We start from the raw sequence: 15,413 nt of genomic DNA on the forward strand, positions 1-15,413 counted from the left end.
TGCTTACTCCCCAGAAAATAAAATCTCTAGTTCTTTTCTTGGGTGGGATGAAGCAGTCACTAAGCTGCTCAGAGATAGTTTTTTTTAAGACTTTTTTTCAATAAATTCTACTTTTGTTAGACCTTAGATCATTCTGGCTTTGAGAGGGGTGTAGAGAGGCCAATCTCAGAACTTTTGCAGGGAAGAAAGGGACTCTATGAGTTGGTTAGCTCAGTTATGATTCATCTGTCTGGGATCCAGCTTCCAAAATTTTGTTTCTATTGAATCCTATCCAATTCTTTTTTGCCTGTGGTTTCATGCCACAGGAGAGAACATGTGTTAGAAGATGGTATTCAACCTGCCATCTTTGCCAGAGTGCTTGGTGTTTTTAAAGAAAAATAACACATAAGCATTTGGTAGTAGTATGCTCTCTTTTTAAAAAAATAATTATAGTTATAAAAATGTAGTGTGTCTAAGTGTAGTGTCTTATTTGATCCTCACAAAAACTCTGTGTAAGTTTGGCAAAGATATTTTGTAAACTAAAATGGAAAGAGAGTAACTAGCTTGCATAGAACATAATCTTCCATTAATAATAAGAGGTATAGAATTAGTGACCTTTACTTCTGACTCATCCTTAACTTATTCAAAATTTATCTATATAAGAGTTAAAGATTGGTAATCAAATTATTATGTGACCAGATTTATAAAGGAAAAAAGCATCCTAAGCTTCATATTCAGCTCAACAGTTTATTCATACACTTTCTTCAAAACCTTTATAAGCCACCTTAGCTACTTCCAGGTTGAGTTTCAGTAAAATTCATGTTGTTCAAACCTTCTGTTTTTAAACTGGCAATGCGCTGTACTCTCTTCACTACTGAATATGATAAAAGTAATATAATTGCCAGATGATGCTAAAGATTAGTTTTCTAGTTCAACTTTTTGTGGAACTAGGATAAGGGTTGAATGGCATCACACACACACAAACACACAAACATGAGTCTACAAAGGTGGTAATGACCTTTAATCTTATAGTCCAAATTTTTATTACATACAGTTGTGTTTTACAGCCATAAGTGAGAGATGACTGAGCTAAGATGGAAATTGTGGTCAAAGAATGACAGCAAATCAAGTGTGCAAACCATACAGAATGTGTGTGACCAGCTGATAGTCAACGTTTCTAAATGGATTTTTTTTTTTTTTTAATTCTTATGTCTGCACCAGTGGCATATGGAAGTTTCCAGGCCAGGGGTTGAATTGGAGCTGTAGCTTTGGCCTATAGGACAGCCACAGTGACACATGTTCAAAACCACACCTGCAAGCTATGCCGCGGCTCACAGCAATGCCAGATCCTTAAGCCACTGAGTGAGGCCAGGGATCAAACCTGAATCCTCATAGAGGCAACATCAGGTCCTTGACCCACTGAGCCACAAGGGAACTCTCTCATTTGCGTTTTTATTTTTACTATGAGAAACAAAACAATCTTGGTAACTTTTCTAGAAAATTTTATTATGCAATATAAAAATAATAGAAAAACTTATATTTTTTTGCAGACAGGAAAGTGAAGCTGCACAAAAATCATAGACAATAGATTCCTGAAAATGAGAAGTATAACAATGATAGACTTAAATAACTCTAGAAGATAGGAAATGCTTAGTTTCAAAAATAAGTATAAATGGTACCTTCTAGGAAGTGCTCATAAAAATTTAAAAAATCAGTGCAGTGAGGTGTTCCAGTACTTTTATATAAAAATATATTTTGTAAAATCTTCATTTTTGCAATTGAAGATTAGTATTGTAGATTAAATATTTTAAATGTAAAATAATAATACATTTCACATTAATCTAAAATTAAACTATATATTTATAAATGATATATTAGAAATATTTCTTAGTTTGTCAGTTTTCAGTTGTGTTAAAAATGTTGATGTATTTACTGTATCTACCATAGCAAAATGTTAATAATGGATATTCTCATGTACTGTTAAAAACATAATTCTCTCATTTTAAATTGTTACATATGCTTAAAATTTTCTAATTTTAATATTAAAAAGAGAAAGATGTAGTAATATTATTTAAGTGATAAGTGCCATTGTAAATACTATGTTCCCCCTCTTTTGGGGACAAAAATTACAAGTTCCCAAGTTTTTATTTAAATTAACTCTTTTCAGTGGATGGAACATGTTACCATGACTTAACAATAATGTAACTAAAGCAATAAAATATTGATTGCTAATGTTCTTATAACTAAAACAAGCAGAGGATTTAGGCAATTTATGAGCTATAGAATTAAAAATAATTTTTGTACACTTTCTTATCTCTCTGCTTGATTTTGGCCTCAATGAGTATACCCATATTATGATCTTACACCATCACTCTCCATTAAAGATGTTACATTTCAAATTGTCAAGTAATGAGTGTGACATTTTGATTCCATAAAATTTTTGTATTGCATTTATGGGATTGTGTTTATTATAAGTCACAGATTCACTAAATCAGAAACTGTGTCCATTTTTTTTTAATGAAAAATCTCTTCTATCTGCAGGGGAGCGCTAATGTTGATTTTATTTTGTATTTAGGTGTCACTTAATCCGAAATATTAGAAATAAAATTCTTTACCTTTGAAAGGATGTGAGCTTTTTCTAGCTATCCTTGTTATGTTACTGATTTGAATAGCCAGATGCATCTTTGCAGAATCTCAGTATTGGTCTTCATTCCAGTAAGAATTTCATCATATCCTTCCTTTTCCTTTTCTACTCCCAATGTTTAATTATTTTACTTGAAAACATCTGACATGCCACCCTAGCTGCCCAAATTTTTAATCCTATTAATCTTATTCTAGGTGCTCTAGCTGCTTGCTTTAAAACTTTGAGCTACCGGCCTTTGCCATGTTTTAGTGTTCACTGAAGAGCAAGGATTTGCATTTCTACCCTTTCTTAGCCCTATAGCTATACTTGTTTTTATAAAGCACTCATTGAACCTTTAGGTGTTTTTCCCAGTAGATTTACAGTTTCTCTTCCCATTTTGTCATTGAAATAATGCCAGAATGTTCCTAAATATTGTCATGTACCTGCCTTTTAGTGGAAGAATTAATGGCACATTTTTATCCTGACAGATGTAGGACTAAATCCATGCCTAAACTGCAAAAGTTTGCGGATCTATCTATTTGAAAATAGTTTTGACTTTTTTTATGACAGAGTAACTGATATGGTGACTATCCTTGTGTTTATAGTTTCAGTATTATTTTTTGTATTTGTATACATATTAAACTAAGGTAAAGATTTCACAGATGAGCTTTCCATCAGCGGATGCTAATGTTTTACATGTTTATGTTTTACCAGTACCTTCTGAACAAAACCCATTTCTTTCCATTAGCAATAAGTCTTACTGAAGCCCTACTGAGGAATTCCAGTTGGATGTAAAGTCTCTTCTGTTTTCTTGGTCCAGAAATTGTTAGTTAGTTATTAGACCTGAGTGATTGATTTCCTTTTGTCCTGAGGCAGGTTAAGAGAAATTCTGTGGTGTCCAGATTGTGTCTCAGCAGAAATGTAGTCATTCTTATTTGTAATATCCTTATTGGTAACAAATTCCTCTCATCTATTCAACCTATATCTGTATATGCTTGGGGGGTAATATAACATCTGTCCTACAGTCAACCAAATTGAGGGGTGGGAAACCTCTTAAATTTTTATTGTGTCAATCGGTGTCCAGTGTCTGTGTCTTTCAAATTTGATGCTATAGTAACAGTGAAAAATTTAATTGTACACATGAGATACTCATGTGAAATACAAACATAAAAAACCCTGCTTATTAATCTTGTTTATCTTCTCTTTTTTATTGTCTTCTGTGAATTACTAGTTGTGAACTTTTGAACATCAGGACTTTTTTATATCTCTGTTAAATAAATCTGCTCTCTACCTGGAAATATGATGAGAAATTGCTCTGGGAAACTTTTTTATACAGATTTTGATTTTTTTTTTGTTTGGTTTGATATCACCGTTATTAATAATACAATTATTACAATTACAATTATTGGTACAATTATACTTATTACAATTAGTTTAGCAAACTAAATATAGTCTGTTCCATCTCCATACTGGATCACATGAAAACTGAGAAATATCTTTCTTACGTATTCTGTTTTTCCCCAGAAATCAAAAATCTCCACATATGATAAAATGTGGGCCTTTATGAGTAGCAGGAGGCAGTCTGTGCTCGTCAAAAGTAATGAAGAAGGAATCCAGAGGGTCCTCACCTCGGATTACGCTTTCCTAATGGAGTCAACAACCATCGAGTTTGTCACCCAGCGGAACTGTAACCTGACACAGATTGGCGGCCTCATAGACTCCAAAGGTTATGGCGTTGGCACCCCCATGGGTAGGTTTTATGTCAGCCACTTGCTCTTTGTTCATTAATCTTAGTTGCTGTGAGAAGGGAGAAAAAACAGTACCTCCATTTGCCATTAGGAATTTTGCTTCAAACAAATTCATCTTGCCACGTTCTGTTACTGCGTAAAACCTATAAAATATTTATACATCTGCCTCTAAAGAAATAAGTAACAAAAGAAAAATTGATTTTTACCAAAATAAGCATTTTTACTGTAGAAGTGTTGGAAAAGTGCACAATACTCCCCTAAAGGACTTTCTCAATATTACATTTAAAAACATTTTATGAATAAAATAAACAGAGCATTTGATTTGGCTAATTAAAAAGAATGAGCTACAAATGGTTACCATGAATATTTATTTTATTTAAGAGAGGTATATGTTTTATTTAAGACTATTTACTGGTAACATACCTAGGCTATTATTTTATACTAGGATTGATTGTTTTTAATATTCCCTCTCTTCTTTTTTTTTTTGGTCTTTTTGTCTTTTCTAGGGCAGCACCTGCAGGATATGGAGGTGCTCAGGCTAGGGGTCTAATTGGAGCTTACCCGCCAGCCACAACCACAGCCACAGCAATGCGGGAACCAAGCCGTGTCTGCGACCTACACCACAGCTCAGGGTAACGCCAGATCCTTAACCCACTGAGCAAGGCCAGGGATCAAACCCGCAACTTCATCATTCCTAGTTGGATTCGTTAACCACTGAGTGATGACAGGAACTCCTCATATTCCCTCTCTTCTTTATGATATGACAAAATTCTTTTCAATAATAATCACGGAATGGAAGGATAATAATTGTCAAAAAGGATAATAACATTTTTCATTTATTGAGCTTCATATTTATGCATATATATGTGAATATATATTTACATTTGATAATTAATTAATGTATAAATACATAATATTACAGTATATATGTATGTGTCATGGGCATAAAAATGGCTCCCCCCAAAAGTCCATAGCCTAATCTGCAGAACATGTGGATATGTTACCTTATGTGGCAAAAAGGACTTTGCAGTTGTGATTAAGTTAAGGATCTTAAAATGGGGAGATTATATTGGATTAACCAGGTGGGTCCAATGTAATCAAAAGGGTCCTCATAAGAAGGAGATACAAGGGTTAGAGTCACAGTTAAAGGGATATACAATAGAAGTAGTGAGAGAAGGAATGTGCTAGTTCATCTGAGTTGCTATGACAAATGCCAGAGATTTATTTAGAAACAACAGAGATTGATTTCTCACAGTTTTAGAAACTGGAAGTCCAAGATCAATGTACCAACAGATTTATTTGTTGTCTGGTGAGGAACTGCATTCTGGTTAATAAACCAGGAAGGATCAAGGGATCTCTCTGGAATCCCTTCAATAAAATCACTAGTTGCACTCCTGAGACCTCCACCCTCATGACCCAGTCACCTCCTGGGGAGCCCCACCTCCAAATACCATCATATTGGGGATTATGTTTCCATATATGAATTGGGGGAGGTGGGGGGACACAAACATTCTAACCATGGCAGGGAAAGAGAGGAAGAGAGAGACAGAGAGATTTGAAAATACGCCCTGATGAACTGAAGATGAAAGAAAAGGCCACGAGCATAGCAGTGCAGAGGACCTGTAGAAGTTAGTTTAAAAGGCAAGGAAACAGATACTTTCCTGGAGGTCGCAGAAGGAAAGCAGCCCTGCAGAAACCTCACTTTTAGGACTTCTGACCTACAGAACTATGAGATAATAAATTTGTGTTGTTTGAACCCACTAAATCTGTGGTAGTTTGTTGCAGTAGAAACAGGAAACTGATAATGTACCAAAGGAAAAAAAATAACAGATTAACATGTTTTCATTACAGCAATACATACATTTTAAGAAAGAGGTAAGCATGGCTACTCACTGGCCTATCACAGTAATAAGTAATGATGGCAATAATGTTTTGAGCCTTCTGCAAATTTTTCAGTGACTAAGTCAAAACTGAATTTGAAGCACCATGTTTAATAAATGGTATGGCTAGGAGTTCCTGTTGTGGCTCAGCAGTTTAAGAACTTGACATTGTGTCTGTAAGAATGCAGGTTCAATCTATGGCCTCACTCAGTGGGTTAATGATCTGGCATTGCCTCAAGCTATGGCATAGGTTGCAGATGTGGTAAGGAGCCAGTGTTGCTGTGACTGTGGCATAGGCCTGTAGCTGGCTCTGATTTAACCCATAGCCTAGGAACTTTGCTGCAGGTGCAGGTGCAAAAAGAAAAAAAAAAGTATAGCTATATTTGTCAATTTATCTTCATAATTTTATTAATTTTAATTTTGAAAAGCTTCTTTCGAATGAACTAACATTGGACACAGGAGTTCTCTTGTGGCTCAGTAGGTTAAGAATCTGGCATTATCACTTCAGTGACTTCAGTTCTATCCCAACCCAGAAACTTCTGCGTGCCACAAGTGCAGCAAAAAAATAAAAAAATAAAAAAAAATTGAGCATGGATTCATAAAAATCTCATTTCATAGTAAACTCCAGAAATTTCAATATTATCTATGTCTTTGTTTCTTTGGAATCCTATCAACTTTCAAATGTTGAGGAAGTCCAAAAATTTTCTACCATAATAACTTCAAAGAATTCAACATTAAACTCTATCATGTTTAGTACAGTTTTATCAAATTCATTATAGTTCAAAATAGATTGAACTTGCTTTGAGAGAATTTTGAAACACTCAGTCCCATAACTCTATATCTTCCTGCTTTTATATAGTAGACTCAAAATGATGATTCCATGGTCACTGCTAAAAGGAAGAAAGTAAAAAAAGAAAAAAAATTGGAAACTTAAATTGTTACTTCAAAAATATACAAGTATAGCTGAGCTCACATGTATTGGGGAGTGAGCTGTAATGAGAATTCTGCAAATTAGTTCCAAGTAGAGTACAGTGTTTATTAAAGAATAAGAAACAAATATATGCTAACTCCAAGCTCAATAAGAGCTGGGGTGTTAAACTCAGTAGTAATTGTTTAGAACTTGTATGAACAAAAGATATTTTTGAGGGTGGAACACTTTATTTTTGACATGTTTTGACTAGCCAGTGTGTGGTGATGGTACTATTATTGTTTTAAAGCTCTCTACCCAAAATAAATTGCCTTTTAATAAAAGCTTTAATAAAATATTTGCTGTTATTATGCCAATGTATGTATTATTTCAGAAATTTTCAAGTTAATTCTAATATATAATAAATAACAATGATTGAGTTTTCATAATTATAACTTGAGGAGCACATCTGTTCAAAATGTTTTAGATCATACTTCTATTCACAGTAGAGCTTGGGTTTACTGCTGTAGTTGGGTTGATGGAGTGTTCTAACCCTGGTTCTCTTTGTAGTTAGAGCCCATGTGGTTCTTTGTCTCAGCAAGAATTACCTGAAGAACTCAACAATATCATGAGTTCATGTACCATGTACCATTTATTTGGAATATGTGATGAATGGCTTTGCTGATTTTTCAAGTGAACTTGTTAATGAAGGTTTATACAAGTAAATTTACATTTTAGAAAAGGGACTGATAGTTTGCTAGTCAAAATTGTCATCATGAAGTTTTTGCACACTAAGATGTAGCCTTGTCACTTACTGTGATTTTGGACAAGTCACATGAAATTTGTGACCTCTAAATTCTTTTTTTTTTTTTTTGGCTTTTTAGGACTGCACCCGCAGCATATGGAAGTTCCCAGGCTAGCAGTTGAATCAGAGCTTCCCCTGCTGACCACAGCCACAGCAACACCGGATCCAAGCTGCATCTGCGACCTACACCACAGCCCACAGCATTGCCAGATATTTAACCCACTGAGCGAGGCCAGGGATCAAACCCGCATCCTCATGGATACTAGTCAGATTCATTGCACCACTATGGGAATTCTTTAGATTTCTTTCTTTCTTTCTTTTTTATTAGTAAGATGAGAGGGTTAGACTAGGAAAACCTAAAGTCAATTTTAATGCTAAACTTGTTTTTGGGGGGTTTTTTAGGGCTGCACACGTGGCATATGGAGGTTCCCAGGCTAGGGATCTAATTGGAGCTACAGCTACCGGCCTACACTACAGCTCCGGGCAACACAGGATCCTTAACCCATTGAGAAAGGCCAGGGACAGAACCTGCAACCTCATGGTTCCTAGTCAGATTCATTTCCACTGTGCCACGATGGGAACTCCCTTGATGCTAAACTTGTAATAATGTTTCAAATAATCTTCTTGACAGATTTCCCAAAATTTTATATAAAGTGGTCTGGAAACTACATAAAGTAATACAGTTAGCTGATGTCTTAGAACAAATTTTAAAAATCAAGCACTTTCTAAAACACTTAGAATGATGGAAACTGATATGATAGGCTCCCATTGCCTCATAGTTTCATTTGGAAAGAGCTGAAGAAGATAAATACATTTTTTTTCAATGTTGTGTCTAAAAAGTATGAGACTCCTGTATATTCTTACCATCCTCTCCTGATTTATATTATCTGGAGGATGGTAGAGATGTGTGTCCTTGGGTTGTTTGTTGTAAGCCCACACAATAGTGGCTGTACTCTGTGGACCCTCAATTATTTGTTGAACAAATGGATTCTACATCTGAACATATGATGGTGCAGCAAACAGAGAAATAGTTGAAAAGTAAACTATAAACAGAAAAAAAATAACTTTTACAACAAATGGTCAGCATGGAATCTTACATTATTTAGTGTGATGACTTCATTAAACAAAAGAGTAATTGAGGGTAGTGAGAATGGAATAAGATTTTGGGAGGAGGTTTGAGGGCTTTGGAGTATAGCACATATTTTTCATTAACATTAGCTATATAATAGCACTCATACTTTCAAAATTTCTAAAATAAAGAAATTTGACTTACACTTAATATATAATATAAAACCTCAAACTTGAGGGCTTTTGCTCATTTGTTTTGTAAATACAATATGCCAGGAATATCTCTGTCCATGTTGTCTTTCTTCAAGGAAATATTTGCTACAAGTAAATCAAGATAGTATATTATATAATTAACAACTCACTGGAATATTTCAGATGTGAAAACTATTTTAAAAAGAAAGATAACAGTCGAATCAGTTCTAAGGCAGCTGTTATAGTTTATTGAAACCATACACAGAGCAATTTTTATGTTCTTCTAACACTGTTTACTAAAAGGTAATGACTTATAAGAAAAATATAAAACGATTCAAAATATCAGTGAACTATATAAACTATACTTTTAATGTAACTTTTTAAGTTGAGGAAAATACTGAGCACAGCACTTGGAATTTTTGTTTTTTTAATTTAAAGCTTATCTTGTAGATAAGGTGAGAGAAGAAAACAAATTAAACTATAAGCCTTAGGATGTAGATTTTTCTTCCTTTTATCTGTTCAGCTCAGCTGATCAGATCAACTTTTGCCCTTCTGTGGAAAACTTAGTTATTGACGAAAGTAGTCATTGATATTGGCAAGGTCACATTCATGAGAGACTTATAGAAATCAAGTTGGATTATATATCTAAGTGGAATCGTTTCTTTGTAGTGTGTAGATTATTGTGGTATAATAGCGTAATATATGATTAGTGTTTTCATTAAAATGAATTTTTAAAAATTAGGCACTAGAACATGATAAATTTCCCTTATGAGAAACTTCTTGGAATTTTAATGTGAGATTATCAGTGTATATTAATAAAAATTCAAAAGATCTACTAATACTTTGACATAGCAAAATTATATAGACTAGGAAGAATATTTTATCATATTCTTTATTTTCACTACCCAATAGTATTGAATTTAAATGTATCAAAATGTCTCCTTATTACTAAAAGTTCTTAAATGAGTTTGACATATATTTTGTTTTTAGCCTAATTCTGAATGAGATAAATTTGAAAACAATAGTGTAAAGTTATAGGAATGAATATTCAAATCATTCACCTGCAGGTACTGCAATATACTTTTTGTTCCTCTTGTTCAGATAACTTATTTTCTTCTGTTTGACTTTAAAATATTAAGTTGTTAACTTTAATAAATTATATTTTATCCATTCATAATATAGCATAAAATTAAAGTGATTTTGAGACTCCAATACATTATGAATGAGTCATAACACATATAAATTCATCAAAGAGGGAGTTCCCATTGTGGCTCCGCAGTAAAGAGCATGACTATCATCCATGAGGAGGCAGGTTTGAACCCTGGCCTTGATCAGTGGGTTACGGATCCAGTGTTAGCGTGAGCTGTGATATACGTAGCAGATGCAGCTTGGTTCTTGTGTTGCCCTGGCTGTGGCATAGGATGGCAGCTGCAGAACCGATTCGACCCTCAGCCTGGAACTTCCATGTGCTGCATGTGCAGCCCTAAAAATAAGCAAAACAACAACAACAACAAAAAAAAAACCATCAAAGAAGTTAACTCATTTTATCAAAGAAGCATAATCTAGAAAGAGGCATTTCATACTTTACCTCCTCAAATACTTTATTTCTGAGAAAAAAAAATTGAGGCAGCAATTTATGATTCACTGTGTCATAACTATGCTAAAAATATGGCCTCATGTATTATTTATATTTACTTAGTCATTAATAAATGCAATGACATCTAACTCTGGTACTTGAATGAGATTCTGACTTCCCATAACTTTCAACCAACATCATAACCCGCATTTCTCAACTAGTTAATTAGCATTTGCCTTTTGTATCACCTTGTTCAAGCATATTGGAAAATTTTTATGTTTTATTTACTTAAGTTTCAAATTTTGTTTAATTATAAGCCCAAAATAAAAATAAAAAAGAAAGCATTGAGGTCTGAAAAAAGGTTGATTTTTTTTTTTTTTTCCCAGCAAGAGTTAAGGAGATGAATATATTCAAAGCAGAACAATATGGGCTTGCGTTCTAGAAATTTAGATCAGTTCCAGAAGTTTCCTAGGACTTTGAGTTTTTACCTGCAGGAGCCATAAACTGGAATGAAAATTCTATCTTTATTGATGCTATAATTTTGATTAAAGAGAGGAACTCCCTCTGCTTTGATTTTATTGTGGTGCAGATTTTTAGATATTGTCATAGAGGTCTATGTGGTTCAGTGCAGGAGGTTAAAGAGAAACACTGTGCCTCTTTTGGAGTGAATATTCAGAAATAGTTAAAAAATTATACCCCCCCCCAAGTCCATGTGTCTATTTAGCCTGCTGGGCCTTCTTTTGTGTGATTCATCTAGGGGTCTGCTGTCACCATTCATCACTCTGTGTGTGATGATTACTGCCCAAAGTGTGTTGTGAAACCACTGAATGACTCAGATATAAGCTATTTAATTAGGGAAGCTCTGTTTACACAAAAATACCTTAGTGGAGCAATCAACAATGATGTGAAGGTAAATGCTAAATAAGCATAAGCTGGTTTAATTAAGCTTGTGGTGACATTAAATCCCTTTCATAGTTTTCCTGACGGCAGCAATGTTATTTTAATGTGGTATTTACTGTACAGTAGATTTTTGAAGTTGTAGGTGTTCTGACTCATAATAAGTTAATTGAACTTCCTTTTCATTCATGAGAATTTAAGGGAAAAAAAACAACAACTCTGGATGGGATAAAGCAAAAAAAGCACATCACAGCAGTTTTCATTAAGGAATATTTAAAATGTGTGAGCAGTTGCAGGCTGTCCTCTCAATTCACCGTAGATGGTAATCTATTTTGCCAAACAGGGAGCATTTCTATTTAATGGCATTTTCGGCTGCCTTGCTTGCCTTCTAACTGCCCTTACTAAGAGCCTTCTTGGCTTCTCTCTTTGGAATCTTGAGTGCATGTCGCACTTTGAGGACGAGGCAGACTCAGCAGTTTAAAAAAAAATCCATCAGGGCCAGTTGGTGTAATTTTGCCTTGTGTCCAGTTTGGTAGAATTATTGTAAAATGTCTGAAGGGTCCCATTAAAACTATTTCTATTTTTAACAATGAGCTAGTGGCATACTTCATTCATTTATTTGTGCCTCCCAATTTTAGTAACTTATGGAAAATATGTATCAACTGAGAAGGGGATGGAGGAAATCCCACTCATGTCTGTGCTTCTTGTCCACAATAATAAAATTTCCTATAATTTTATATGTCCCCATTTTACTCGTGGGGTCAAATCAGTAATTTTCAAACAACCCACAAAATATTATTCCTGTGAACAAAATCCAAATTAGTCATATCAGAATCAGAGAATATATACTGAAATATGAATAATACAAGAATGTAACAGGCAGTGTAAAGATGAAGTAAAGATGAATGTCAAGGGGATAGATTTATAATGCCTTTTAATACTAAGGTTAAATTTAATTTTGTCAGACAAAATTGTTACATACATTTTGATCATATGTACTTAAGTAATTATAAGCAATAAGATAATTGGATTTTAATGTTACCCTTATAAACTGTTTCACAGCATACTTTATATTATTGTATATAGAATAGCTGTAGCCTTATTAATAATTCTTAAATAACTTTTATCTCAATATAATGTGCTTACAGGTAATCAGCTTAGAGGAAAAAATGTTACAATAGGTTGTGTCATGGACTCTTTATGGTAGAAGGATATCACTTTGACATGTGAACTGTATGAAATTTCTTTCTTCACTTCTACTTTCTAATGTTAAATGCATGAGATCTTGCTGCTGCTTTATTTCTCATCATTTGATGAAGTGAGAGAGGAAGAATTGGTACTAGGGGAGGCATGTTGTTTATTTAAGGCAGACACCTCATATCTGTTTATAAAAATAGAAATCAGTATGAGAAGCATGTTTTTTCCCTGTTTTCCTCACTATCCATTTCTAGAATTCCCAATTCATCATATAATAAGTATGATGATATTCATCATTATAGATGCATAAAACTGCTGGCCTTCAGTTCTTCAGCTTTACTGAAATGAATGAATACATTTGTCTTCATTAGTTGAACATAATACACAAAAATTGATGCAAATTATTCATCTTTCTGCAGGTCAAACCTTCCATTAAATGCATTCTATTTTTTCATTGCATAAGCAGCATAATTTTAATGTTGGTGAAGTGATTTTGCAAGTCTAAATCAAGATCTAATAATTTTTAGAGCCTGAATTAAAAAAAAAAAAAACAAAATTACACCTGTAAAAGCTGTATTCTCCTGGCATATTTGTTAAAGTCTAGATTTCATGTTACTGAAAACAGATGAGTCTCAGTGAGCCCCGCCTGCTCCACAGACATCATCAACAGACTCTGCAGGCTAGAAACTTGGAAGCTTACAGAGGGAATTTGATGAATTGTGAGCACCAGTGTGTGAGCAGCCTTCATTAATATTGTAAATGCTGACCAAATGGTACCTAAACAATGCTTAAGTGGATAATTCTCATGGAAACAGAGTGAGTTCTGATAGATTTTATATGCAAACCTTAGATCATTTAAATCATTTTGTTGGTGTCTTGTGATTAGTTCAAGGCATGGATTCCAGTTTTATTATTGATTAGTTAGCCAGGTTGTGCCAGACTGTCATTCTGTGGTTAGCAGGACTAAGTAAGATCAATGAATCACACATATTAGAAAAATAAAATAAAAAAAAAAAGCAAAGCATAGAGGTGAAATGTATAATCACTAAATTCTGAAGAAGAATGCCTTGCATTTACTGGCCCACAAGTGAAAGGCATATTCTATCATGCTATATAGAATATGTGGCCTTTATAGACAGATGACTTATGTGCAAATCTTAGTTCCACCTGAGTGTCCTAGGTGTCCTAAATGAAGTTACTAAGCCTCCCGGAGACTCAGCATCTTTATTGGTAAATGGGTAGAATCACGTCTACATAATTGGATTGCAAAAAAGGATTAAACATATTCAATTTACAGCATTTGGATCAGAACACGTGCACCACAAATAATTCTAAAGCACTATCTCAAAGAAATGTTTTATGACAAGTAAAATTATATATTTGTGGGTTTTTTAATCTGATTCTTATTGGTCTCTATTCTTTATATTTTTAGAAATATTAAATATATTTGAGATGAGATGGATTGTTATTATGATCCATTCCTAACCAGTTAGAGATCATTTCTATTGTAATTACGTATCTGTCATTTAGGGAGGAAAAAGTCATCAGTATCTACTTTATAGAGATGAGATAATTTCTATTTGAGGGTGTTATCTAAATAAGTACTTCCTTCTCTAAATTTCCTGAGTGTTTAGTAAACACAGTCCAAGATGTGTTGAGAGAAGATTATCTCTGAAGATTATATATATTTCCTTTTAATTTTGTCTATCTATAAGAAATTTTATCACTCTTCAATATTCTTGGCTCTGTAAAATAATGAACATAAAATATAAATATACACCATCCCCTTTATTAAGGAGATTAACTTGGAAAAAAACATTTAACATCAAATAGGGAAAATACAATATTGAACATAAGCAAGCAGTCTGCTATTTTATGCAGAGTGGTAGAATTCAGTGAGAACCAAAATCCAGTTAAGCCAAATTGAAAAAGGGACTTGAGCTCTACCTTAAAGGATGGGTACTTTACTCTCCTGAAAATGTTATTCTCTCTCTCATTTTCTGGGTTCTTGAAGGCTAAGTAGGATGATGATTTTATTTAAAATGGTCCAAGTTTTTTTAGAATTCATTCATTAAAGTTTAATATTGGACTTGAAATGGAAACACATAGTAAGGAAAGTATTCCTGACATTTCCTCTCTTACCACTATTCAGATGATTTTTATGCAGATGAAAAATTGTAATGAAGGCAGGGTTTCTAGGCTAAAACTATTTCTATTTTCATATTTAGTGTCAGAGTTTCATGATTTAATACCCAGAGAAGAAATGTGGCTACAAATCTACTTCACCAGCTACTTTTAACTAATATATATGAAATATGTCAGAACCAGTGAAAATAGTTAGCTTTTTCATTGTGTGCTGATAACATTTGCCCTTCTTATTCTTTTTCACATAAGTCTAAGAATATTCATAATATGCATAAAAGGTAACTGGCTGAAATACAGACTCTATAATTTGAATTTTACCAAAACATTTTGTATGCCTCTATAACCATCTCCTTTTGTGATCTTAGATACTTGCATATTCTCCTGAGGATTCTACAG

General features: G+C 33.7%; 1 protein-coding gene across 1 annotated transcript in view; it reads left to right on the forward strand.

Moving 5' to 3' along the window:
* Nucleotides 1–15,413, forward strand: part of GRIK2 (glutamate ionotropic receptor kainate type subunit 2) — a 626,277-nt gene that overhangs the window by 587,140 nt on the left and 23,724 nt on the right. The window contains exon 15 of the mRNA XM_047761628.1: nt 4,127–4,352. Within this exon, the coding sequence (XP_047617584.1) occupies nt 4,127–4,352 (226 nt within the window). The remainder of the gene's footprint in view (nt 1–4,126; nt 4,353–15,413) is intronic.

The sequence above is a fragment of the Phacochoerus africanus genome, chromosome 2 (genome assembly GCF_016906955.1).
Source record: "Phacochoerus africanus isolate WHEZ1 chromosome 2, ROS_Pafr_v1, whole genome shotgun sequence".
NCBI lineage: Eukaryota > Metazoa > Chordata > Mammalia > Artiodactyla > Suidae > Phacochoerus > Phacochoerus africanus.